This window comes from Chaetodon trifascialis, chromosome 1 (assembly GCF_039877785.1).
Source record: "Chaetodon trifascialis isolate fChaTrf1 chromosome 1, fChaTrf1.hap1, whole genome shotgun sequence".
Lineage (NCBI taxonomy): Eukaryota > Metazoa > Chordata > Actinopteri > Chaetodontiformes > Chaetodontidae > Chaetodon > Chaetodon trifascialis.
In genome coordinates this window covers 22,508,750-22,534,814 of record NC_092056.1, presented here as the reverse complement: position 1 = coordinate 22,534,814, position 26,065 = coordinate 22,508,750, and the positions used below count along the sequence as shown (strand labels likewise).

Sequence of the window (26,065 nt, the reverse complement as noted above, 5' to 3'; positions counted from 1 at the left end):
CTGCCTTCCTGCAGAACAGCCACATGAATTTTCAGTGAGCTTTAATTAAATTCATTAGCCAGAGGTTTCTTATCAGATGTGACAGAGAGCTAATAGACTATCTGTCTGTGCTCCCCTGCTTGTGTTCAATTACTACGGGCTGGATTTTCTTGTACTGACATAGCTCGCCATCTGCTCTGATTGTTAGCTGTATAATAAGAATCAGATGCTGATGGTCAGACCCCATGAAGGACCCTTTCAACACAGATACTCACAGTGCATGGAGTCACACAGGTCTGGCCCTGAATGAAGAAGAACAGTTAGATGAAGAAAATAGAGGAATCCAATAAGGTCCTTCATCACTTGCTCTCTGTATTGATTGTGATCCAATAAGCTGAGTTAGCTCCAAGGAGACATCGAGGAACAGAGTAATAAACCTCAGTGGCCTCTTTGAAATTACAGCTACATCCCATATTTCCAGTCTCAGAAATACTGATAGTTCAGACAAACCACAGATGCACTAGAGGTCCACCTTACACCTTTATGTAACTATTTTAAAGATTTATTTACAGAAATATGTGATTTAAACAGAACAAACATACAATATTCAATTTGAATGATCACAAAAATTCTTTTTAAGCTACCCAGTCCAGAAAGTTACGCTACGCTGATCAAACAGCAGCATCTTTACGCATATAAAGTAAAACTTTACAAAACATTTTACAACTGGGAATATGAAACAACAGAGATGATGACAAACTGGGTGACTTAACCCTTTAACTGCCAGAAAACTTAGTTATACTTTGTAGTAGCAAAGGATGACCACATGATGTCACTCTTTGAACAAAAAAACCTTGCTTGGTTCTCAGAAACATGGAAATCCGTGTTGAATGTTGAATATGTTGACAGCGTGAACAGTTTGTTCTGTTATCTCCATGAACACGTATATTTTTGGCATGGTACTCAAAAATGACTTAAAGTTTTAAAGAAGAAAATATTTGAGATTTTCTTGTAATGGAACATAAAGGCATAATGGTTGCATTTGTGAACGTCTCTACATACTTGTTTAACATCAGATTACGTGCTTCAAGTTCAATAAATGTAATCACTGTCCCCATTTCTCGCTCATCAAAATAAGAATTGCACATCTTAGATTGGGCAAGGGTGTTGCCTTGGCATTATAAATTATATTGCCAGTTACTGCAGAGGGAGTTTGTACACAATGAAATGACTAACAACCATGGTCTCAGCACTGGAAAGTCCTTAAACCACTTTGTCAAACAAAGATCATCTCCTCTATCTGTGAAAAAACAGTCAATACACCATTTGCATCAACATTTGGCAGACAGAATCATCTGTTCTTCTTGACTTTGGAGCTCCTCTGTATTTTCTCTGCCTGAGTCATGGCAAGAATCTTATTTATAAAGAATGCTGCACAGTTCAGCAGTCTGAAGTATTAGTTTTGTCAAACTGATTCAAATGTCCTCTCCAAGTAATAGAGGCTGGAGGAAGAGGCCAGCTGTTCCCAGGATGCACACAAGGACAAAAACCCACAGGAAGATCCGGTCGATAACCATGGCAACGTATTTCCAGTCATCCTGAACCTACAAGAGGATCACATTGAAAACATTTTAATCGATATGGCGACATTATCATAGTTACCTTGAGAGCAAATTTCTGATAGAGGTTTAAAAGCTATAGTTTAAAATGCTTTTGTGACTGTGAGCGCTCACCTCTTTGGCTTCATTCTGTAGTCTCATGTTCTCTGCTATGTATTTGACACTCTCAATGGCCTCCCTGACCTCTGGGGAGAGTGGCAACAGGGTAATTATGCCTCCATCCAGAGACTCAGAGCTGGAGCACTGACTCTCCCCTCCGACCCCAACAGCACTACCTCCGGCCAGTGTCCCCAGGCTGCCCAGTCCTCCGCTTCCTCCTCCAGAGTCTGCAGGCAGTTTGCTGGATTTCTGGCGCCAGCAGCAGTTGCAACGGCCCTCGCAGCACAAAAACGCAGAGCCTGCACCTTTGACCGGGTCCCCACTTAAGTTATTGAGGTTGGAGAGCTCTGTGTTGTTGAAAATCCGTTGGCGCTTTGTCAGGCTGGACACCACGCTGGAGGCCAGCCCCTGAGGTTTGTGCTGCTTTTGCAAAGTACCTGATGAATGAATGGCACAGGGTCTAGAATGCATGGTCTGAACATTGCCAACCACTCTCACCTGCTCAGGGTCCCTCTCTGGCCTTGTCATGAACATCACCCTGGGCAACAGTCCCAGGAACACAGTCCGCACCCAGCAGGGCATAGTGTGGGTCTTTGGTGTGCGGTAGTGGACGTTCAATACGAAAACAGTGATGACAATAGAGAGGGTGACGAAGATCATGGTGAAGAGGAGGTATTCGCCAATCAGGGGGATGACTAGAGAGGTGGAGGGGATGGTCTCTGTGATGACGAGGAGGAAGACAGTTAACGACAGCAGGACTGAGATACACAGAGTGACTTTCTCACCACAATCAGACGGCAGGTAGAAGACTAGCACAGTGAGGAAGGAGATGAGGAGGCAAGGGATGATCATGTTGATGGTGTAGAAAAGTGGCAAGCGGCGGATGTACACAGAGTAAGTGATATCCGTGTAGATTTCCTCGCAGCAGTTGTACTTAATGTCGTGTTTGTAACCAGGGGCATCGATGATCACCCACTCCCCGGTCTCCCAGAAGTCCTTGAGGTTGATGGTTGAGCCAATTTGCACCAGATCGATCTTGGCCTTGTCATATGTCCAGGAGCCAAACTTCATGGTGCAATTTTGGTAGTCAAAGGGGAAGTAAGTCACGTCGATCTTGCAGGAGCTCTTGAATATGGCTGGAGGGATCCAGGTAACATCACCATTGTAATGAAGCAGGGCCTTTGTTTTGTCATCAACCTGGAAATCTCCAACTGCACTGTAGAGAGAAAGAGTGAGAGAGTGAAAGAGGAGGACAGACCGAAGGTTGAGTCATTAATTTTGACCCAAATATTAAATTGAAGGATATAATTAATTGTCCATTGTGTAATGAAGATATTAATCAAAAAAGATGCCTTGTGGTTTCAGTAAATTGCACCCTTCGATGTTCCTTCAGAATATACAAAACAAAAAATGACATTGTTGCAAATGCATCCAACAATCAATGAAAATGTTAAGCCAGGTTTTTATTTGTTGTCACTCTCACTTGTTATACAGCACAATGTCTGGCTTCCATATCCTGTTGGACGGCACTCGGATAAACTCGACGCCTCCAAAATCTTTTGGATTCCATCTGAGTTTGTAGTCATTCCAGATCTGAAAAACCAAATAGGCGATTCATTTCAAAACAAAACAATAATAACTAACAATTCGCTTCAAGTCAATTTGAGGCATAGATGAGGATGTAAATTGGTTGGACTAAACATGGATCTGTTTACCACAGAGATTTGAATTGACTGCTTCTTATAAATCAAGTTGTTCAATCATTAACATATAAGCAGAATTTTACATTTTAACAAATTCACTAAAATCACAGACATTTGTACTCTTTAACAAATCTTCCACCCCTGATTCACAGACATAAAATACGAGATATATAGAACATGAATACTTCCAAGATAAAATTCAAAATATAATCCAAACACCAGTCTAAAGTATAAGACTAAGAGTCTATAGCTCGCAGCTCTGTACTCAAAGTGGTGGTTTCAGCTAAATGCTAACATCAATATGTTAACATGCCTCTTATTTTAGCTGCTTAGCATGCTTGTGTTAGCAATGAATACCAAGTACCATGAGGCTGATGGGAATGTAATTAGCACTGCAAATTCTTGGTCAAATTAAATTGGTTAAGTTAGTACAGTTCATTGTGACGGGGATGTGAATGCCTGTACCAAATTACATGGTAGACCATCTAATATTTGTTGACACATTTCACTCAAAAGCACAAATAGCCAGAGGATCACCAAAGTCATAAAGATGTGTCTTCGGGAGACCATGAATGTCTGTATAAAATTTCATCACTTTCATGGCCATTCCTAGAGCAAATTGTCCCTTCCAAGCATGATGTGTTCTGTCAATCCAACTGGTTGAAAGAAGTTTGTTGTAAACAGCCTTATAGAAATGCAAGAGGACAGCAGCTGTGTCCTCATGGTTTATTATCTTTTACTATGCAAATCTACTGTTCTAATGCATTCTCTTGGAAAAAATGTCCCTCATAAAAACAATGAGTCGTCATCATCTCCAACTGTGGCATATAAACAGAGTTTATACAGTGCAGTATGTAGTCTAAGAGGAGATATAATGGACCACAGTGTGTGTTTTATAGACATTTTGGCCACAGTTTTTTACCCTCTCTAGAGAACAGCCAGTGATTCTCATGAGACTCATAAAGCAACAATAGTACAGAAAGCTCAGAGAGTTTCACTTAATTAATAACCAGTACGCATCTGGAGTGGATTGCTAGATTTGTATGGCCAGCAGGAGAAATGTACCTCACTCTGTTGTTTGTACAGTGCTTGGAGTGACTGTAAAACAACAGATGACATTAAAGTAAGCGGAACAGTGCTTCAGTTCTCAGCAAAGAGCAGTTGCAGCTCAACCCTTTAGTATGAACATGGCTCCAGCACAGATGAGCATTTGCTCAGGACTTGTAATATGGGACCTGGAGAACTGCCCTGCCTCATTGGATTCAAAACTGGTGCACTGCACTGTGCATCATGGCAGCAGACACATCATGTGAGCCTAAATAAATGACAAAACCAAAACCAGCCATACAGCATGTATGGACAAGATTATGGACATGATTAGGAAATACAGCTGAGGTTAAACTGGTTTAATCTTTCATTTTCAGTAAACTGCAGAGGCTCTGAGGTTTCTGTCACACTGTCAAAAGAAATATTATGGACTTTGGCAAGTATGATCAATTCCAGACCACTGTCAAATTATTTCAAAAACATTATAAAATTGACCATGAAATCTCAGTGCATTTGCTTTCTAGAATTCTTTTTTAAAACAACTAGAAGGATCAATGTGTTTAAAAAGCTCTCCTCCATGAATAATTCAACTTGTCAGTCTAGCCCTGAAGAATCATATATGACAGAGGGCTGGATCCATACTCAGTGTCCTTGCTCAAGGTCCATTTGCACAGTCATGCATCATAAACTTACATGTCTCAGCCACAGATTTGTCTCCATGATCTGATTGACTTCATCCTGAGAACAGAGCAGAATTGATAATGAAGACATTTAAGCAAAGAAAACCCATAAATATTAGCATGTTTACGTTAATAGAGGAAAAACACCATCACAGGCAATCATCCTGTTCACTGCTCAGTGTTGTCTGCAAGGTCAGACCACTGCGTATCCCAGACAAGAGGATTAAGAAAGGCACACCTGAGTCCTCCATGCCTGGAGCGTAACCCACATGACAGCTGGAGCCAGGGGGTCGCAGCACAGCCTTAACTTTTATTCTAACAACTGAATGGTAAAGCTGGAGCAGAGGGACTAAAGCAGGGGAGAGGGACAAACTGTGGGGGTCAGGTTTGTGTGTGACTTGGACCGTGAATGAACAAATCTCATGACCCAGTGCATAACATTAACCATTGATGTTACAATTTAGTATCCAGGAGAGGTTCTACGAGGCTGGTGAGCACAGGTGTGCAAGAGGCTTCAGCGCAACCTTAATTTGATTATCTTTGAGAGAGTGGTGATGTTATAGAACTTTGATAGCTGAAGTGCACAACCTGTATCTTACCACCAAAGCAGTCAGGGTGCAGAGTCACAAAGGAAACACTCATTTAGGATTCAGTGTGGTGTTTTTTCTCCAGGATGTACAAGGAAAGCTTGGGTATTGTTTTCCTCTGCCTGCATGATGGTTGGAATGCTCAGAATGCAAGAGTGACACCATTTCACCAGCAACTGTTCCTTGGGTATTAAACTCATATACAGAATTTGGGAAAATATGCTTATTCGCTCTCGCCCAGAGTTAGACATGAAAATTGATTCCACTCTCATGTTTGTGCTTAAATATGAAGCTACAACCCTAAAGCATTATGCTAAGCTAAGCTAACCTGACTATAGCTTTGTATTTAATGGGCAGACAGGAGAGTGGCATCAAGCTTCTCATCTACATCTTGCAAGAAAGTGAATAAGCCCGAAATGTCACAAGGTTTCTTTAAAGAACAGTCTCTGATACCACTGTACCACAACACCACCTGCTCTGAAACCCTCGAGCAAAGAGGTGATATGATCCTTAATTGTGAGCTGATGACTGAGCCAGCTCTGCAGATGAGCTATTGATGGTCTAAATGAGCTCATACAGTTGTAATTGGTGTAGGCTGACCAATACCAATTGCACCTGGGTGAGGAGCACCAGGTGCGTGGAGGGAATGATAGTCATCCATCAGCTACATCGACTGGGTTAAGGAGAATCTCACATACTACGCCTTATCTTTTTGTCATCACTGTGTAGGAATTAAGCATCACCCATTCTGTCTACACAGTCTATAATAAATCTCATCTAGGCTACTATTGCAAACACATGGTGACATACTTTTATATTATTGGCTGCAGTTGGCTGATAGCATTTTTTAATTTAGGAATTTAAAGAAATAGTTAGACATTTCAGGAAATATCCTTTTTGGCTGTTTTACAAAGAATTAGATGAAGGGATAGATGCCATTCTCTATCTTTCTGTTAAACATTAAGCTACAGCCAGAAGACTAGCTTAGCATAAAGAGTGGGGAAACAGCTAGCCCTGATCAACTAGCACCTCTAAAATTTGCAGTTCTAAGAGGGGGTTATGTACGAGGGGTTGTTTGATGTTTTACATTTATTTTTAGCTTTGGACACAGCCATGCTATTCTACAGCTTTTCTCCTGCTTTCATTCTTTATAAGCTAAACTAAACACATCTCCTTGGCTATATAAGTGGGTTTCCAAACCTTTCTAACTGTTCCTTTTAATGTAAATCAGTTTGATGGAGGTAACGCAGTATCTCTAAGTTGTCTTGTCAATAGCATAAAGAGACAATCAGGATGTCTAAAATAAAAGAGCTGCTGATCATCTCCTCTTGTCATTCAGGACAGACAGAAGAACTCATGTAGGCTACAGTAATATATCTAAGCCTGTTCATTTTGTGAATGAAACTGTCCTTCCTGTCCGACGCAAGCCTTTTTGCTTAATTAGCGACATCCACTCTAGACCTGTCTGAGTCAAGGGAGAGAGCCGTCTGTCCACCCCACCAGTCTGCGGTCAACAAGCTCCAGCAAAACCTGCCGCTAAATCTAGAGCATCTCATCCGAAGTGGCAGTGATTGAGGCTGCCTAAACTGAGAGGTACTCAGACAGCTGACATTTCCCATCTTGTCTTGGCCAGACACACAGCCCCTCTTTTCATCTAGTTCCCTCCCCAGGATTGTGCACCAGGGGCTCCTTTGCACTGGCAGGGAGCAGCTCTTCCCATCTCAGGTGTCTCAGATGGTAATAGTCCCTTTCTCTTAAACTTTGTTGTCCACAGATGGACACACAGGCTGCTTCTCCTCAGGCTCAGAGCCTCCACATTTAACATTTATGTTATTCCCTGTGTTTTTCTCTCAGCTCACTGGGCACAGTGATATATGTTTGACGTGGTGTGAAGTAGCAGCCCATAACTCCCAGCACAGAAACAGAAAAAAAACCCTTTGTGCCACTTACCACCTTGACCAGCTGTGACATGGACACCTCGAACTGTACAATGACTGGGTCGGTCACATTTTCCACGGGTCGTATGTACTGGTTGTAGTTGGAGAATATCACAGAGAAGAGCTTATGCTCTGCATCTGAGCAGGAGCCTCCTGAGTAAGAGCAGAGGGTCAGGCATCTGACACTGCAATGTGGTTTTGTTTATTATACAGCACAGCTTAGTTGTAAGGTGACTAACAGCCAGATGCAGGATATTTCACCTGTTTCAGTGAACTGATTATTAATCCCTAAGCACTTTTTTCTATTCCCAGTCTTGCCTTCAAATTATCATTCTGTGTTCGTCTGATTTATTTCCTCAGGGAAAAGAATCATTATTGACACAATGCACATACATGCATTCCTTTAAATAAACAACAATAGCCTAAAATCAAAATGTATTGCCTTGATTCCCCAGAATGTTGAAGTTATATAAAATGCATGACGTTATTTCAAAATGCTTCTAAAATATAATGTAGATTTCTATTTGTCGATTTCGTACAGGTAGCTGACAATTAAATGCGCCAATGATTAATCACATCATGTAAAGCAACAAGTAAGTAACAAGATGTGTTCAAGTAGGAGGTCATTACTCACCTGGCGTTAGAAAAAGAAGGAGGGAACATGTGCGCAAAACGAAGCAAACATTGACTTTCATCCTGCGTGACGAATCCTAACCGAATCCAGGGTCAGTGGCAGCGGAGCTCCGCGGAGCAGACAGGAGGAGAAAGTGGCAAGAGTGAAAGCGCGTCCGTAGCTCCAGTGAGAGGAGGAGAGACTGAGCCACACTGAGACACACAGTCACACAGCACTGCAAAAAAAAAAAAAGCAAGCGACCCAGTGTGAGAAAACAAGGGTTAAAGTGGTGGAGATCACAGCAGGCTTCCACTGGCTTCAGATCAGCTCAGCTGAGCTTGATTAGATCCTTTATTAACACAGGATGCGTCTGCTCTATTGGATCCGTCTCCTCACTGTCACCACAGCTTTCTCTCTCAGTCTTTGAATTGGAAAACCAACTGAAGCTAGATTGCCCCCCCCCCCCCCCTTTTTTTTTAAATGTGTTTTAAGACATTGCATTATAAGGTGTTTTTTTTTTTTCTCTTTTTGTTCTTAAACTGGGGTATGAGGGTAAGAAAAATAATCTGGGCTTTTAAAAGGCCCCAAAATGGCTTCTAAATATGAGTGATAGGACTCCTTACAAGAGCAGTTTTTGCTTAAAATTTGTACATCTGACATGAGAGATTTCTGTATTTCTTTTCCTTTATCTCACTCATCTGAAGTAATTCAGATTCCCTTGGAAAAAGGTGATGTCACATACTTTTGTGCACCAATCAGGATCCAGCAGCATGTTCGGTGGGCTGTTTGATCAAGGTTGTTCAAATCTGATCAAATTGCAACCAGTCACCTTTTTTAGTGTCAAACTGCGAATAAACACTACTTAAAAAAAAAGATCTATGTATTTATCCATGTATATATAAGGTTATAAAGAAAGATTTGCAGCTTTACCTTTAATCCATTTGAATCTCTTGCATGAAGACATTTTGGCACAGAGGTAGTGCAGAGTGAGCATTTCCCGTGGGCACTGAATGTGCACCCAGGTGGTGTTCACACAAATTTTCCGCTCACACTGGACGTCCATATTGAACCACCAAATAGTTTCCGGTTCATCAAATAAGATCAATAGCCACTGTCTGCCACTGGGTTGGAGTTAGGGTGTCCCTCAGTCTCACCTTAAGAACATAACAGAATTTTTCTGGATTGATTGATTGATTCTTTATTGATTTTAATTTCCACATAGTATTTTTTTTTTAATTTATGTCAATATCTGCTGTCAATTCCACTTCTAATTGTGATATAGCTCCGTCTTTGGCTCTGGCTTTCCTTTCTTTCTCTCTCCATTGTCATTTCAGAGCAGTATTCTTCTTTCCCTCTGCCAGCAGGGCGTCCCAGTGGGCTGGCAGTTCTGTCCTGAAGGTGGATGACAGGGACGTCCAAGTGCTTTTCAACCCTGCTGAAGTGCCCTCAAACAATAAATAAATCCCCACAAGCCCAAGAGATGCTGTTTGGTGTCTGACCCCGCACACTCAACTCCTTTAAGTGGGACAGGTGAAAAGACAATCGCTCATGCATAAGGGTTATATGGGATTACATCACATGGAAATGGAAAGAAATGTTAATTTGACCTTTAGAAAGTTTTCATTCAGACAGCAGTGAATGGAACTTTAGGTTGTTTGTACACCAACACATTGAAGACTTCAGCTGATGCTTGGGTCATTTAACAAGACTATCTTCAGTGACAAGCAGCTTCCAAACACCTCATCCTGCAAAGGTTATCCTAATCCTCACATTTTCAGGGTTGATATTTGTTGATATAATGCCTTGTTCATAAGTGGCAGGACAATTTTCAGGGCAATGTTTCCACGCATATCTTATTGGAGACTAATGACAAAAGGCTGCTGACATATGGCGTGTGATTTATGGGACCTTCCACTGAGCGCTGAATGACGACTCCCCCTGCTTTGTTTGGCCTGAAGCAGATGATGAACTGTTGATGGATATGCTGTGGCGCTGCGTTGTCTCTCTGAACTAATGACAGGAAGTGAGCAGGTGAATGAAAAAGCGTTGAACGATCTCAAACACTGTAAACAGAGATTAAAGCAGAGCAAGTGCGGCCATTAACACAGACACTGATTACTATCTCTTTATTTAAATGAAGGTCTCACAAAAGAACCAACAGTCTGCAGAATCTCTAACGAGCACAGTCAGCACTGTTTATCGAGCAGTAAATGTTCTGTGTGTGTGTGTGTGTGTGTGTGTGTGTGTGTGTGTGTGTGTGTGTGTGTGTGTGTGCGTGTGTGTGTGAAGGATCAGTTCAGCATGCGTTTCATGAAGCATCATTTATGTGTGTGTCTGCACTTGCTCGGCTGTGCAGATAAGCATTTAACAGAGATGTGCCCTGGTGTAAAGGCACAAATGAGTGGCTGTAAGATTACAGCGCCTGGAGCAAATGCATGTTGTTCTCTCTTTCTCACAGATTTAAAGTCTTAGTACAGATGTGTGTATGTATCAGGTCTACTACTATTACCACAGCAAAAGTACTGGTCCATCTCCAGCGGTTTTGTTTTATCAACATATTTTTTTTGCCTGGTCGGCATTCTCACATTTCAAGCGGACACCTGTCTTATCTATGTGATGAAATGTTCTAATTGGCACATCTTCAGCGAACGTATTGGCTCCGAGGACAAACTTTATCACTGGCAGCAACGTAAATTATCCAAGCACTTTGGCAAGATCTTGACAATTTTAAGACTTTACTGGGGATTTCACACATTAAATCAAACCGAAAGAGGACACAGATTTATCTTTATTACTCATTCTTTAATCACACATCACATTTCAATGACATGGTAATATAACTTAAACACAAGAAAGGAGTCCAACAGCATCTGACAGATGTTCCTCATATTTCTGCCATATTGGTTATATTTCTGCAATCGTTCAGCATACTTCAGAGCAGTGAAAGGTGGAGTCCAGTTGTGCAGCTGTTTTTTAGACACAAAGAGAAATGACCTGCAATGAATCCACATTAGTCCACATGCAGATGTCGCATTTCCTCAAAATACTGGGTGCTGTAGAGGGTTGTATTGCTGTAGACCAAGTGTTTTTTTTATAATTAGGAGACATTTCATCCATGTTCTATCTCACACAAAGATCCTGTCTGTTGTATTGCTGTGCACAGTGAGTTTTTGTAAGTACTTTCTGCTCTGGTTTAACCCTCTCAGTTGCCTTACTGGTGTGGTTTGGCACAGATTATGTTGCTGTTTTTGACCCCACCAATATGGTACAACAGCCTTTCAACAAACACCAGTCTTTGCAACTGCTCCTGGCCAGCATCTGCGTGTAAAAATGCTTATCCTAACAGCTTACTGTAATGGCTGAAAAACCTAAAACTCGCCCTGCCTTCTTTGCTGCTCATCATATGCGAGGAGTTTCTGAGCTGGGCTCCTGGTTGGGAGGAATCTGATTCTGGAAGAGAGGCTGAAGAAATAAGCCCAGGGTGCCCACCACACACACTATCACAAAGATCCACAGGAACATTCGATCCACCACCATAGCCACGTACTTCCAGTCCTCAATCACCTGTAAATACACAGAGGTCAAATTTAAATTAGTCAGCATGCGCAACAACTTTACCACAGGCATTTATTAAAATAAACCAGCAATACTGCAGAACACTGAGATGAGCAAATGACCCTGCTTCAGTGTGTTTACTGTGTGATGGTAAATCCCCCATATTCTATTTTTTTTTTTTTTTTTTTAGTAAAGGGGGAAAAAGGTTGTCTGTAATGTTGACAGGAGGCATAACTGCCTGTTATATGTGTTTACTATATTCCCCTCTGGTACAGCAGGAGGCAGCATGTGGAGTATAAGATGGTAGTTACGAGAGATCATTCATAGCAAATGGGAAAAGGTTTAATCAGACTTGATGAAGAGCAACATCAGTCAAAGTCACGCTTTGTAACAAATCTGCCAAGCATAAGTTCAACTAAGAGCCTCAGAAACATGCTCCACCAATGACTGTATTTATACTATCAATCCTTGTAAAGCCAATCCATGTTGCTCTGATATTTTAAAGCAAGTGGTCGCCCAGTGGTGATTTTAGGATTCACTGTGTGTACCCTCGTCTAATTGTGAGGGGAATGTGGACAGTGGTAAGGGTGGTGGGACAGCTCGGGCAGGGCTAATTTCTCTTCTTTTCAAATCCCAATGTCGGCAGGTACGGCCCCTGTGCAGCCACTAGAGGCAGAGAGTGTAACTGAGCGAATGAATGAGTGAATAAGTGTGAGAGTACTCTCATTTTCTGAATCTAGGTTCTAAACAAACTGTTAAATCCTGATGACACATCTTAAATGTCTTGTAGTCCATTGTGTTTGTTTGCATTTGGACTGGTTTGGAACACACAGAGTTCTGTAACACACTTTCATATGTGTTCCCTTCATGCCAGTAATATTGTTTAGTGTCAGTAAGCTTATTCTTAGGATGCTGATTGAGTGATATTTGAATGGGAACGTAGTAAAGTTAGGACCATTTCCACATTGCTGAGATCTGTACTGAAAAAGCTATTGACCCTTTCACCCCATTTTCAACGCTGGCCTTGGTAGTTTCTGAAATGAGTCATTTCTCATTCCTTGTTCCCACCTTATTGTATTGATTTATCAGAGAAAGCAATTGATTACCCCGAGTTTGCCTTCAATTTTGTAGGTCACAGCCACTACTGAAGATTAGTGGTATTGCTTCCTGCACCTCAGGGGTCACAGTGGAGTAAATATTATCACGTCAATACAAACACCTTTGATCCAGTTTATTGGGATCAGGATAGATGGACGAGCAGGGCGCTGACAGTGGAGCCTGTTAAATTTTGTGAATACCCAATCAGATATAGCTTTGGTAGCAAAATATATCAACTCTGAACTTAGTCAATGTTATTTTAACTGCTAACTTTTAACCTTATCACAAGATGAGTGCATGAGAATGTATTATATTGTCTCATAATTTGATTGATGATGGACAGATTATGTGTTCATGTTTCTGTTTACCTCTTGTTTACTGTGTTGCTGTGAGAAATGATTCTCCTCACTCAGCACAAAGACTGGGAGAGCTAGGACGACTCTCTAAAGTTTGAAAATCCACCTCCCAGCACCTCTAAAACTCCCAAATGAAGACATTTTTGTTTATTTCGGCCATGTGCAAACAAACAGAAAGACTTTATGTGCAGAAACTAGAGTGTTTCTTTACCAACATCTTTGCATCCTTAACTTTTTGTCTTTTTGTCTTTGTCTCCTAGCTTAAAACCTGTCACCAAAATTATCCACCATGCAACTTGAGCTTCGGCAGTTTGACACTTCTTCTTTACTCCACAACCCCAGATTTCACCACCATGGAGTCACAAAAGGCTTTTCACAACTTTTTTTTTTTTTTTTTCCACGTATGTAGACGTACTGTGCTCTTCAAGGCTGGAAACAGACTTTGGTTTGTAAGGTCTGTGGAGCTGCCTTATTATTCGCATACATAAGAGTAGCATCAGTCTTTTCATCTATCTCTCGGAAAGAAAGTTAATATGTTTTCCCCAAATTTTTGAACTATTTCTTTAAATTTCAGTCATATTCTGAAACATTTTCTGACACTGCCCTGGACACTGGTTGGACTTACATATTAAAGTTTTATGCATCACACTATAAGAAGTGTTATGTATGATATTACTCTTAAGTAAGCAATGACAATGATAATACGGTTTACTTTATCAGTCCATCAAGGTTAATGACTGATTGGTTTACTTAAGTTCACTGGTGAATGACTCACATGCTCTGAATATCTGCAAACAATATATTCATTCAATATACAATGTACTCAACATTGGATCTGAGGAGAACAGCATAAATCAGAAATGTTCCAAGTTCTGGTCTGATTTTCAGATGTTGTCTGACATTTACGGAAGAAGCACTTTGATGCAACGTTTTTTTCTTCTTTTTTTTTAAAAATCTATTTAAGTTTAAAAACTTAACAGTATAAATGTCTTTCTCTGCAGACAAAACATCCATTGTTCGTAAATTCTTAAATTTAACAAATGTGAAATTCCTTAATGACACAATGAATTTTGCAAAACGTTTGTTTTTATAGCACCACATAGATGCAGTGAAACATTTGGTTTAAATGTGTATACATACACTCTGATCATCGTCATCTCCCATCATGTGCTCAGCCACAAAGCGCACCCCGTTCACCGCCTCTTGGACGTCAGCAGCCCAATCTGAGTTGCTTCTCTGCTGGAGGTCCTGTGTAGAAGTCAAACTACCGGGAAGGTAATCAGTGGAGCGCAGGTCCCCTTTCCTGTTGGAGTGGCTGTAGCTTAGTGGAGGAGCCACATTTTTGTGTCCTGGTGTGGAGAAGGCTGAGTCGGAAGACAGCAGGGCAGAGGACGACAAGGTGATACCTGTTTTGGATGCGACTGGGTAACCCAGGCCCAAAATGGCTCTCCTCGCACGTAGACACCTCTGTTGGCGAAGTCTTTGGCGTGCAGAGTTACTGTGAGGGCGTCTCATGAAGAGTAAGGCAGGCAGTTTGACAAGAAAAATCAGCTTGACCCAGGAGGGCATGGTGTGGGTGCTGGGAGAGCGGTGGTGCACGTTGAGCACGCACACACTGGTGATGATGGAGAAGGTCACCAGCACCATGGTGAACATCAGGTACTTGCCAATCAGGGGCACATCCAGCGAGGTTGGAGGAACAATTTTTGAGATTAAAAGCAAGAAGACAGTGAGAGCCAGGAGGACAGAGATGCAGAGGGTCATCTTCTCCCCACAGTCTGAAGGTAAGTAGAAGACCAGAATGGCCAGAGAAGTGATCAAAACACAGGGAATGATGAGGTTTATGGTGTAGAAAAGGGGCTTCCTCTTGATGATGAAGTCATACGTGAGGTCCACATAGGTGGGATCCAGAGGGTTGACAGTCCGTCTGCCTGGCAGCGCCAAGATGTCCCACTCACCACTGGGAGTAAAATCATCCATGCTAGCCGCCTCAGACTTCAAGATCAGGTCGATCTCTGTGTGGTCATACGTCCAAGAGCGGAACTTGAGGGTGCAGTTCTGCTGGTCGAAGGGAAAATGCTTGACCTCAATCTTACAAGCGCTTTTATAGATGGCTGGAGGAAGCCAGTTGATGCTGCCATTGAAAAGGAGAATGACGTTGGTGAAGACTGTTACCTCATATGTACCATCGGCGCTGTGAGAAGAGGAGGAAAGAGAAAGAAAACTTTAGAGAGCCTGTGAATCAATCTCTTCGACTTGTGTTATAAGCCCTGAAATCTGAAATTTGTATTGTTTTTTTGTCTATAGCCAAGGACAGTTGAATCAATATCAGACCAAAATCCAAGATCTCAGAGGACAGACTAATAACTTCATCATATATATATTCATGTTGGAAGTTAGTAATTTATCTTCATTGTCAAATGTTTGTTTATAAGAGAAAGTTTCTTCTTCCTATCCAAAAATGCAGGTTGAGCCTTACAGAGAACACATGGACAGGTTCTTTAAAGAGTAACCATTCATTTTAATTTTAATTTTAAGACATAAAATCTCTGTCACTTAACGCTATGACAGTGATGCTTACTTGTTGTACAGGACAATATCTGGCAGCCAGACATGTCTGGAGGGAATACGCAGCTTGTCGATACCTTCGTACTTTGTAGGGTCCCATGATAACCTGTAATCGACCCAGTGCTGGAGAAATGGAGAGAGCAGGCTGTCAAGTCTGACTTCTGCACACTTTCTCAAGACCAGCTCATTTCTAATTACATGCTTCATTATCAGTGGAATACGTCTGGAGCACAATTACAGGGGCAGTTTGTTCCACATCGAGAGAAGAAGACGGGATATGGTTTAATTCAAGTTCAGGGGAAAGGACACTTAACAAGCCATAGGCTGACTGAGGGTATATGACTCTGAGCTTCATCACACTTACCTGAGTGAGCCAGACATTTGTAGTCATGATCTGTTCTCTTTCATTCTGGAAATGTACAAGTGAGGTGGGAATTACATTCAGAGCAGTTTCCATGTACAAATACTAAATAATAATAAAGTTTAGCAGATTTTACAGTGTTTACTGCACACTGATTTAAGATGTGGATTGTTCACTACATGTGAGGGTGGAAGGATTGTGTGGTAGCTCATTTGAAAAAATAAAAATGATGACCAGATTAAAAATATATATGGAGGAAAACGCGAAGGCAAATTACAAGTCACACCGTAACACTGCAACAAATTAGCAAGCGAGCAAGCAAAGAAAGTGAAATAACTGAGAGGTCGCTTAAATAGCTAGAAGTAACTAATAAACAGTTGAGACAGATTGCTAAAAGTAATGGGTAAATACTGAAATAGCAAAAAGCAATGGGTAAATGGTTGAAACGGTCAGTCTGAGGAGCTGTAGTATGAATGTAAACTTGATCAAACCAGCACTGACAATTCAATTTTATGAAAGATTATTAACAATATCAACTTTTATTTAATCAACAGTGTTAACATTAATAGCTAGAGCTCACCAAAGAACATTTTAACAAAATATTTTCCTAAAAAGAGAAACTTAATGGACCTTTGATCACAGGTCAACGCTGTCGACCTACTTATTACAGATGATAAAGCTGCTTCAGAGTCAATGAAGACGCTGAGGACCAACAGAAGAAGGTAGTCTCTGCTGGTGTAACGACCACACAGTAAGCTTTAGCATACACAATGAATTACCACTTTGACTGGACTGTGTCAGCATCAAAACAGCTGCTCTCTGACTCTCACTTTCAATGCAAAGCAAAAGTCCTGGAGACTCGAGGGCAGAGCTGTTGTAACCTTACTGTCATTCTTGCTCTGGCTGCTAGCTTGAAGACAGGACAAAAATGGCTGCATTTAAATCCTTCTCAGACTGCTTGTTAACATGTTTGTTGGTGGCATTGTCATCACACTGCCATGACATACACTTCCAATAAATCGATAGCAAATGGCAATTAGTCCAAATGGTACAATGCAAACTCATAAACTGAGCCTTGCTGCCTTGGTCTGCAGCCAGGAGTGGCCTCCACTGTAAATCAGAGCAGAGCCTCTATCACTGTGGCTAAAACAGCTTTATGGCCCCTTTTAATCCAATGTGCTGAAGTTTCAATCTGGACATGACAGAGGCAGAGATCACAGCTGACCACATCTATCTTCCACTTCATCCATCCTTTTAGAGCTACAGCCTCTCTACACAGGCAGGTTTGTAATTAACTGCTTTCTCAAAGCTTTGTGGCTCTTCCTCTGTCTTTTCTATCATCCTCTTTCTTTTTCCCTGTCTTTCTTTCCCTGTCTCGCTCTTTGTCTCCCTAGCACCCTCACATACACATAAATAAATACACACACATCTTCCTGGTGGACAGGACTATGTGGTGACTTACCACACTGATGAGCTGAGCCAGAGACACTTGCAGCTTCACTGTGACTCTCTCGGTTCTGTTGACAGCCGGGCGGATCAGCGGATTGTAACGATTCTTTCCCAGCAACCAGTTCATGAGACGCTCCTCCGAGTCAGCGCCGCTGCTACCTGGTGACACAGTTTTATTCAATGCTTATTTTTAAATCACGGAGGGGGATGTCAGTGACAAAGTGTACTGCAGCGGTTTCCTACTATGACCCAAACAATCCAGATTAGTGCTGCTTTGCTCCCTGGCCATTCTGGGCATTCAGACCAGAGAAGTCCTCATAAGTACTTAAAAACTAGGTCTTCTTAAATGTGCAATAAAAGGGTTGTTTTAATCTACCACTATTGCCAGACACGATGCCTTATGTCTTAGATTATCTTTATTCATTTCTCATTTACTTGGCTGGCTGATGGGAGCCTGAGAACGAAAATTTCATTCCCAACGACTGGTTCAATGAGATTGTTGTGCACATGACAAATAATGAACATGAATGTTGAGAAACACAGAATTAGAACATGGAAAAATGTATATATATATATATATATATTTTTTTTTTTTATTTCACTGTGTCTTTAAAGTCAGGTATTTAAAAGTGCACAAGAGCTCATGGTGCACTACATAAAAGCTGGAAGCCAGACAATTATCCACCACCCCATCCAATTTCAGTGTTCATAGGAATACTGGGAATACAGGGATGGTACAGCTGTTGAAGCTTCTGGATGTACTGTTGCAGACTTGATATATACAATACAGGCTCTCTTCCACTGTCAATGTGTCAGACTGCTTCATACAACTTTTCAAGTCTTCAGGGTAACAGCAGCTGTCAATTAACAAAGCCAGAGACGGCTGTGTTGTGGAAATTATGCTGAAATGTTACGTAGTTCCCCACAGTTATTTTCAAATAAGTAATTACATTTGGGATGAGGGCAGATATTTTCACAGCATGTTAATAATTTTGTCTTTGCCTAAAGCTAAACCACTGGATGCATCTTTCAAATGAGAATAAGCTATGAATACAAAGTCTTACACCCCACCTCTTTCTCCACATCCATCCCTGATAAATGAAGCTCATGTCAGGGGGTGAATACGAGCCTGATTGAAACTGATGATCAGTGCTTCCCATCTGGAGCAGAATGAATACATGTAGCACTACCTCTTCCATTTTCTTTACATGCAGCTGGTTATTGATGCCCCCACAAGGCTGGGAGTAGCTGAGTCGACTTACTCAAGAGAAACACGCCAATGAGGTGAGATTCCTACTGATGAGCCTGCTGAAGAAGAATCGCTGCTGTTGTCAATAAACTGCAGAGTGATATTCATGGCTGCAGGACCCCAGAGATGCATCTCATGTGCCTTTCGTGAAGCTATGTGATGATGCCTGGTACTATAAGTAAGAAAATGTCAGACTTCCAATTTCAGTATCCAACTACGTGCGTCATCATCAGCCCACAAACTCCTGGAGCTTTGCAGGGCGTGGCATACCAACAGCCGAGCCCCATGGGTCAGCGCATGCTGCCATGACTGTGCCTTTGTCAGTCAATTGAGTGAGGTCGGACCTCCGCAACACGGTCGGACCTCCGCAGCCCTCTGTAACAGATGGTGTGTTGTCAAAGCCCTCGGAGACCAGAGTCAAACAAGCTCTCCTTTCCCCAGAGGCGAAGGCCCAACCAAACTTGTGATTACCCGCTGTGAACTGCCACTGGTGCATGTGTGTGTGTGTGTGTGTGTGTGTGTGTGTGTGTGTGTGTGTGTGTGTGTGTGTGTGTGTGTGTGTGTGTGTGTGTGTAGGTTTAATGTGTAAAATGAACAGCATCTCATAAGTGTTGTGTTGACATTACCCTGATTGAGAGTGAGGTCAGGCGTGCTAATACAATACTAGTCAGCCATTGTGGAGCTGATAAGGTCACTCTGCACCCTCCACACTGAAAAACATAATTCTACCAAAATGTAATACATCTGGAGACATGAGTGCAATCAAGTGTGTAAATGAGCCAAGACGCAGGGCAAAGGTTCTCCGTATAAAAAGTCCCTATGGAGAATAAAGTAGAAGCTTTGTCTTTGTGACACACATGAGGATTCATCACATAAACGCCATAATGGACTGACAAAATACTTACACAGGGGACGATACAGTACTTTACTTTTTAACATCAGTAAACTCATTGATCAACTAAACACACACAATAGTGATGATAGTGAAGGAGTTAAGAGAAGGGTGGTGAACATAAAGGCTTCCTGAAATTGTAATTTTATATGTTTAGGAAGCTGTTTGTAATATTGTATTACACTTATCAATTGTATAAGTGCCTATAGGTTGTGACTAAAAAATCTCAAACCAGTGCTGATTGCTAATTTGGTGAAAACAGGCCACTTTTATAGTAGGGCTGACTCATCAAATTGCCTCTATGCTATCCATGCATGTGTTTCTGACTTATAGTAAGTGTACTTTAAAATTTCAAGTTTTATTGGTAAAAAAAATAAAGCAAGAAATTTGGGGGGATCTGCATTTTCATTATCATCGTCTGAGCAACTAAACTGAACCGCGCTCCAACTTTGGGACACTAAAAGGAAGACAATCACTTCTCAGCGCACAACTTTCACCCGAATAAATCTGGATCTGACTCAGATTAACGCACATGCTAGAACGGCCTAAATTAGCAGAAGTCACACAAGGCAAAGAAAGACACACTTACAGTGGATCAAAGAGAAAAGGCAAGCGAGGACGCAGAGAGCCCGAGTCATTTTTTCGGCACCATCTGATCCGCGGGAGTTATCGGTGATGAAGCCTCGGAGCTGCGGTGTCCAGCGCTCGTCCTCTCTGACATGCCGGACTCTTGCGCGCTCACGGTTTGGACACTTGACCAACGCTGTGTTGATGCCTGAAAAATAGGTCATTTACCGAATAAAAACGTCTATTGCCTCATCATGTCGTTACTTTACAACAGTCCGCCCCATGAAATTCACCGTGTCCCCCAGGAAAAGCGGTCTTTACGCTCCGCCAGCGCGCAGCAGCCTGTTCTGGCGCGCTGCTCTCTCCGTCCCCAGCAAGCCCTGCAGGTCCTGTACCCGGTCTGCAATCAGCTGGTCAAGTTTACACCAGCGCAGCAGCTCTTTTAGATGGTGGGCTACTTATGCGGTATGTGCCACTGAATATGTTATTCGGGAGTTTATTCTAAATATATACTTTGGCTCTTTGGTTTGGTGAGGACATGCCTGAATTGTAGGGAAGTAATGCTGTCAGTGCACTTAGTTTGGCCCATATTTACTTCTCTGACTTCTGTTGTCCTCGCAAGCTAAACATGATCTATGGATGTGAATAAATTCAGTATCTTTAGTACAGAAAAGATAAACAATAGTCAAACTGTTTTTAAAAATGTCGCGTTAATTGCCTTGAAAACATCATACAGTCACATGTCAGCAGAAGTCTTCTGTCCTCACAGCTTTGGTTAAACAGCATCCTCACCAGACATCTGAGCACAGAATTTCGTATAAATTCACGTTTGGCTAAATCTCTTCCCACCAACAAATAGTTGACTTTCCTGGTGACTTGATCGCTGTCTTCACTCTGCTCTGGTGAGCGTGCTCGGGAGAAGACAATAAATTATTCCATGGACCTGGATGTGAGATTTAGTGAGGTGAAGTCCAGTCAGACCAGGAGCAGTGCAATCTTAGCATAACAGATTTACAGTCTCCACGCTGCTTAAAGCCTCATTATAATGGCCAGTAAAGGAACTGTATCAGACATGAGGGGCAGCCCCAAGGACTCGCCTGAGGTTATAAATTTCACGTCCAAAGACTTCTATTCTGGATCATGGAGAGGAGATCAATGGGAGCTGATTAGGTTTGACCCTCACTTTTGCTTTTTAATCAGGTCAAAGGGGACAGAACTCTGGACTGCACAGTTGGTGCATTTGTCTGGAAAACTACATAAAAATCACACATTCAAAGCAACATTGTATTCCAAAATACAGATGCAGACAGAGAAGATTATACAACTATCTTCACTTTGTTTAGTCTATCAATATATGATATATACTGCAGATATTACCCCATATAAATGTGTTTTTTTTTTTTTTTTCCAGCGTTACAGTCAGCAGCTGGTTTTCCTCTGTTTAATATCACTGTACATCTGCTTGCATAGCCTTGAGACTTAGACTGAGTTATAGTGGATCCATCACTGTGAACATTATGTCACTGCTTTTCATTCACCTTTGCGTTACCTCATGGTTGAATGTTATTCAGCGCAGACTTTTCAATTAAGTCTGAGCTTATGCTTTAGTTGCCTCTCACTGAGAGCAATGAAAGCAGACATGACGGTGACTGTGATTGTATACCAGGTCTCAAGTGTCCACACATTTATTTTCATACTGTAGGGAAATGAAAGCAGAGTGAAGGCTCATTTGAAGCTAGAAAAAAACACACTCTCCTACAAATTAAGGTCATACTGTATTCAACTGCATTTTTTTGCATCAGTTAATTATGTTTTAGTGGAAATGAACCCGGAGAGGGTTTCCCTTCAAGGTATCATTTACACAATGTTCACTGTCATCATCAGAAATTACTTTATTATCTGAGTGTTGTTTAATATGTCTAAAGAGTGAAAGTTTGTAAGTGCATGGAGTGGTCAGATTAAAGTTCAGCGCAGAGAAATGTTCCTCTTTCAGCAGATGAATGTGAAAACAGCTTTCTGACTGTGCACATACATCAACCTGCACAGTGAAGCTCAAACATCCAAGTGAACAATCAACAAAAGAAAAACAGATTTATGAGTGGATGTGGACTTTAAGGTATACAGTGGTTAATGTTAGAAAACTAAAACCACTTGAAAAGATTACTCATGATTAAATAATACAAACGTCAATGCTGGTAAATTCTAATACAACCCCATTTCCAAAAACATCGGGACACTGTGTAAAGCAAATAAACCAGAATGTGATCATTTGATAATCCTTTTTGATATATACTCGATTGGAAACAGTACAAAGACAACATATGTAATGTTTTATGACATAAAAGTGCAAAAATGCTTGAACCGCACCATCAGCTCTGATGATTTGAATGTTGATCCTACACGCAGCCTTGATTCTCTGCTTTGAATATTCAGTGAACTGCAGTACAGACATGAGTGGTGAAACATGAAAGCTCAGAAATGAATCATGTGCCAGTTCATTTCGTAAATGGCCACCTGCTTCATCATATTACACAGTGATGACAATTTACAAGGACACATTCTCTGAAAGGTTCAGTGTCTACAATAGGATTTCTGATTGGAGAGCAAGAAGGTTGTTTGGACTTTGGATTAAAGCCATAATTGCATCCCTAATATCTCAGCGGATGCATGTATAAATACTTCATTAATTCCAAAGAGGGGGTTTGCAAGTGCAGTGTGACGGTCCGTCACAGGCCTTTGGCACCGATTTGATTCTTTTTTTTTTAACTTCTTGATTGGCAAAATAAAAACTTTGAATTGAGGGAGATGTGCTTCAGTAACTGCTCAGTATGCAAGTTGCAATAAGCAGCTCCCAGGTGTGAATGCATGTAAATGTCAAACAAGACATTTAGTAAGATCATCCCAGGAAGAATAACATCTGAAAATGTACTTTTGACAATTTGCTGATGACAAGTGTGATGCTGGAAACAGATTTTTATGTTTCAATTACCCAATCCCAAGCTGCTCAGCTCCCTGATAATGTCTTCTAAATAGTTGTATATGAACACACGTATGAGAGAATCAAGTGAGATGTTGACGTCTCTCTTTTATTCACCCCAGTAATGAGGCCCCGGGGAAAAGTCCTCTGTGGTTGCTCTGAATCATGAAGTGCGAGCTTTCCTTTCTCATCAGGAAGGTGCAGTATTTTAAAGGATTAAGTGCCATTAAGCAAAAGCCCAGACACAAAAAGCAAAGCTTTGTCGCCACACAATTCACTGCCTTAGCACTTAAATGCCTTTTATGCAAACGATATATTAGCCACTTTTTGACACTTGGTGCAGACATTAATGTCCCTTGCAGGTTCAAATGTAATCAATTTGAAGATTTTGGCTCTTCATGTAGCAACAACATCAGGTCAAAATTTTGATAAGTGCAACAGTTTGCTTCATGACCAAATGCAAAATACTAACAACATTCACATATTGTTAGCAAATGTTGGCATGATAAGATGCTAAACTAAGATGGAGAGCATGGTATACAGTCCACCTGCTAAACATGTTAGTGCTGTCATTATGACCACATAGCCAGAGAGTCACAGAGCTGCTAGGATGGCTGTAGACTCTTAGACTTGTTATTATACATCATGTATTTAAGGTTTATTAAACACAACTTCTTTAATCCATCATATGTGCATGGAGAAGAGTAGAATGAAGCTCAGCAATATGGCAAGCAGACAGTAAGAAATTCAGGGTCACAGCATGTATCTAAAGGGAACGCTGACCAGATGTCTGGGCGGATGAGCTCTCTTGTCTGTAGAGGCTCTGTTGTTTTGTCCTGGATGTGAAGTGTTCTGTTATCAGTCTAAACAGCCTTTTGCTTACTTCCCTGAATCATCATAATCAAGTTCACTTTAGTGGGAAGCCTGTCTGGATTCTCAGTGGACACAATAAAAACAGGAAACAGCTCTGAGGATCCAAACACATCTGGCAGACTGATGACCTGTTAGTACTTTACATTTCAGTGTAGTTGAATAGACTTAAGCAAACGTATTTAGCTGGTCATTGGTTATATCCATTGATGATTCAGGCAGTTGATTTAAGAGTGTCATTACCACTAGTCTAGTGTGGTGTCACACTAGGCTGGGGTTACAAATAGTCTGCATCACACAAAAGAACATAACACAAAGGTAAACATGCAAGACGTTATCTAGATGAAATTAAATAGCAAACAAGTGGTTTATTTAAAACATCTCACCCCAAGATAAATAGAATAACCACAACTGTCCGGGCTGAACTTCATTAAACAGTGAAATAGCCCTGCAACTGTCATTTAACTGTCATGTCTCTGCAGTATGAAAGGTGGCATGACCTCTGTGAGTGTCCTGCAGGACAGTTTGAGTTCGCACATGTTGACACATCGACAGACGCTTAGTGTATGTGTGTGAGCGATTTCTCTGTGGGCCAGAGAAGCGTGATGGAGGAGAAATGGCCAATCAAAGAATTGCTGCTGTTGCAGTACCATGTTGCACCGCTGCAATCCGGCCCTGTGAGGGATATATATCAAGCAGGCAGTTCATTACCTGGAGTGCTTGGCTCCTGTGCCAGAGACTTGCACGCCTCATGTGAGGATATCGATCGCCCACTTCACACTGCCTGCAGGGGGGTCAACCCATTCCATTGCTTCATGCAAGATGTTTTAGTGTTATGATGTTATTCCATAGATACAACTGAGATTTTTTGTGTAAATGCATATACGTGTGTGTGTGTGTGTGTGTGTGTGTGTGTGTGTGTGTGTGTGTGTGTGTGTGTGTGTGTGTGTGTGTGTGTGTGTGTGTGTGTGTGTGTGTAAATCTTGCTTCGCTCAAGCACATTACGTTTAACATAAATGTATGCCACTCATATTTTGGGTGTATATTTTATCATCTTGCAGGGTTTAACATGCATTTTCTGTTACAGACAGTCTGTTCAGTAAATAAATAAATAAATAATTACTAATTAAGCAAAATTCTGTTTCATTTAATGGTTCTTTGTGCTTACACTCAACTAAATTTTATAAGCTATACTACTTGTTATTTTGCATTGACTAAGATTAAGGTACAAACACATGGTAAATTTAGTTTCTTTCATACATTATATACATTTTGATAAGTACAGTAATGCTTCTGTTCTCCTAACATACGTATGTTGTGTTTTTACATTGTGGCTTCGCTTCCTTCAGGATCTGAATACATCTTCCACTGCTGGTCAGAAATGAGCAAACGGTGCCTCAGCAGAGATCCAAATGTGGTTCTCTGAGCTGTAACACACAGGCCAAATGGAAATATAGTTGAAGCCTGTCACTGGAACTGCTCACTGTCTCACTGGCGGGCTTCTGATGTTTAGCACTTCCACTTTGCATCTTCTTCTTGGCAAAAAAGGCATCATATGCTGAGTACAAAAATAATTACTTACTGTTCATCGATTCATATTTCTGCAAGCAAACCATTTTCACAAGCTGTTTTTTAAAAGGCAGTGTGGTGGGGGCATTATCACATGAGGTGAACCCGGCTACACCCTGCATATGCCACATCCACACTGCGCTTGCCATATACCACTGAAGGATGGCCAGCACTATTTAGGAACATTTGGGGAACATTTTTACCAAGATTTTTCTTTAAAAAAGAAAAAAAAAACCCAAAAAACTAAAAGAAATGGGAAGGCAGAGCAAAAGAACGCAATAGTTGACCAG

General features: G+C 41.3%; 2 protein-coding genes across 4 annotated transcripts; both read right to left on the bottom strand.

Annotated features, from left to right (window-relative positions):
- Positions 1–1,069: 1,069 nt before the first annotated feature.
- chrna3 (cholinergic receptor, nicotinic, alpha 3) lies at positions 1,070–8,371 on the bottom strand. 2 transcript variants are annotated; one of them, XM_070959213.1, is made up of 6 exons: positions 8,286–8,371; positions 7,665–7,804; positions 5,141–5,185; positions 3,181–3,290; positions 1,713–2,913; positions 1,070–1,583 (listed from the first exon to the last, which is right to left on the bottom strand). In XM_070959213.1, the coding sequence occupies exons 1-6, from the start codon at positions 8,344–8,346 to the stop codon at positions 1,455–1,457; spliced, it is 1,686 nt and encodes a 561-aa protein (XP_070815314.1). In that variant the 5' UTR covers positions 8,347–8,371; the 3' UTR covers positions 1,070–1,454. The 2 variants fall into 2 exon arrangements, with proteins under 2 accessions (XP_070815314.1, XP_070815322.1); XM_070959221.1 differs by lacking the exon at positions 8,286–8,371 and having other exon boundaries at positions 1,713–2,908; positions 7,665–7,728.
- A 2,663-nt stretch (positions 8,372–11,034) lies between these two features.
- On the bottom strand, positions 11,035–20,703 carry chrnb4 (cholinergic receptor, nicotinic, beta 4 (neuronal)). Of its 2 annotated transcripts, none has more exons than XM_070968356.1 (6): positions 20,382–20,703; positions 17,665–17,810; positions 16,206–16,250; positions 15,855–15,964; positions 14,414–15,467; positions 11,035–11,828 (listed from the first exon to the last, which is right to left on the bottom strand). In XM_070968356.1, exons 1-6 carry the CDS (start codon positions 20,581–20,583, stop codon positions 11,664–11,666), a joined length of 1,722 nt encoding a protein of 573 aa, XP_070824457.1. In that variant the 5' UTR covers positions 20,584–20,703; the 3' UTR covers positions 11,035–11,663. The 2 variants fall into 2 exon arrangements, with proteins under 2 accessions (XP_070824457.1, XP_070824467.1); XM_070968366.1 differs by lacking the exon at positions 20,382–20,703 and adding an exon at positions 18,914–18,923 and having other exon boundaries at positions 11,531–11,828.
- Positions 20,704–26,065: the final 5,362 nt, after the last annotated feature.

Excerpts from the sequence above, each read along its gene's own strand:
- chrna3 (XM_070959213.1), bottom strand. The coding sequence starts at position 8,346 with ATGAAAGTCAATGTTTGCTTCGTTTTGCGCACATGTTCCCTCCTTCTT. Across the intron at positions 5,186-7,664 it reads TGTCACAGCTGGTCAAGGTG|GATGAAGTCAATCAGATCAT; the intron begins GTAAGTGGCACA and ends CTCTGTTCTCAG. Across the intron at positions 1,584-1,712 it reads TACAGAATGAAGCCAAAGAG|GTTCAGGATGACTGGAAATA; the intron begins GTGAGCGCTCAC and ends ATCCTCTTGTAG.
- chrnb4 (XM_070968356.1), bottom strand. The coding sequence starts at position 20,583 with ATGACCTATTTTTCAGGCATCAACACAGCGTTGGTCAAGTGTCCAAAC. Across the intron at positions 15,965-16,205 it reads CAAATGTCTGGCTCACTCAG|CACTGGGTCGATTACAGGTT; the intron begins GTAAGTGTGATG and ends CCATTTCTCCAG. Across the intron at positions 15,468-15,854 it reads GATATTGTCCTGTACAACAA|CGCCGATGGTACATATGAGG; the intron begins GTAAGCATCACT and ends CTCTTCTCACAG.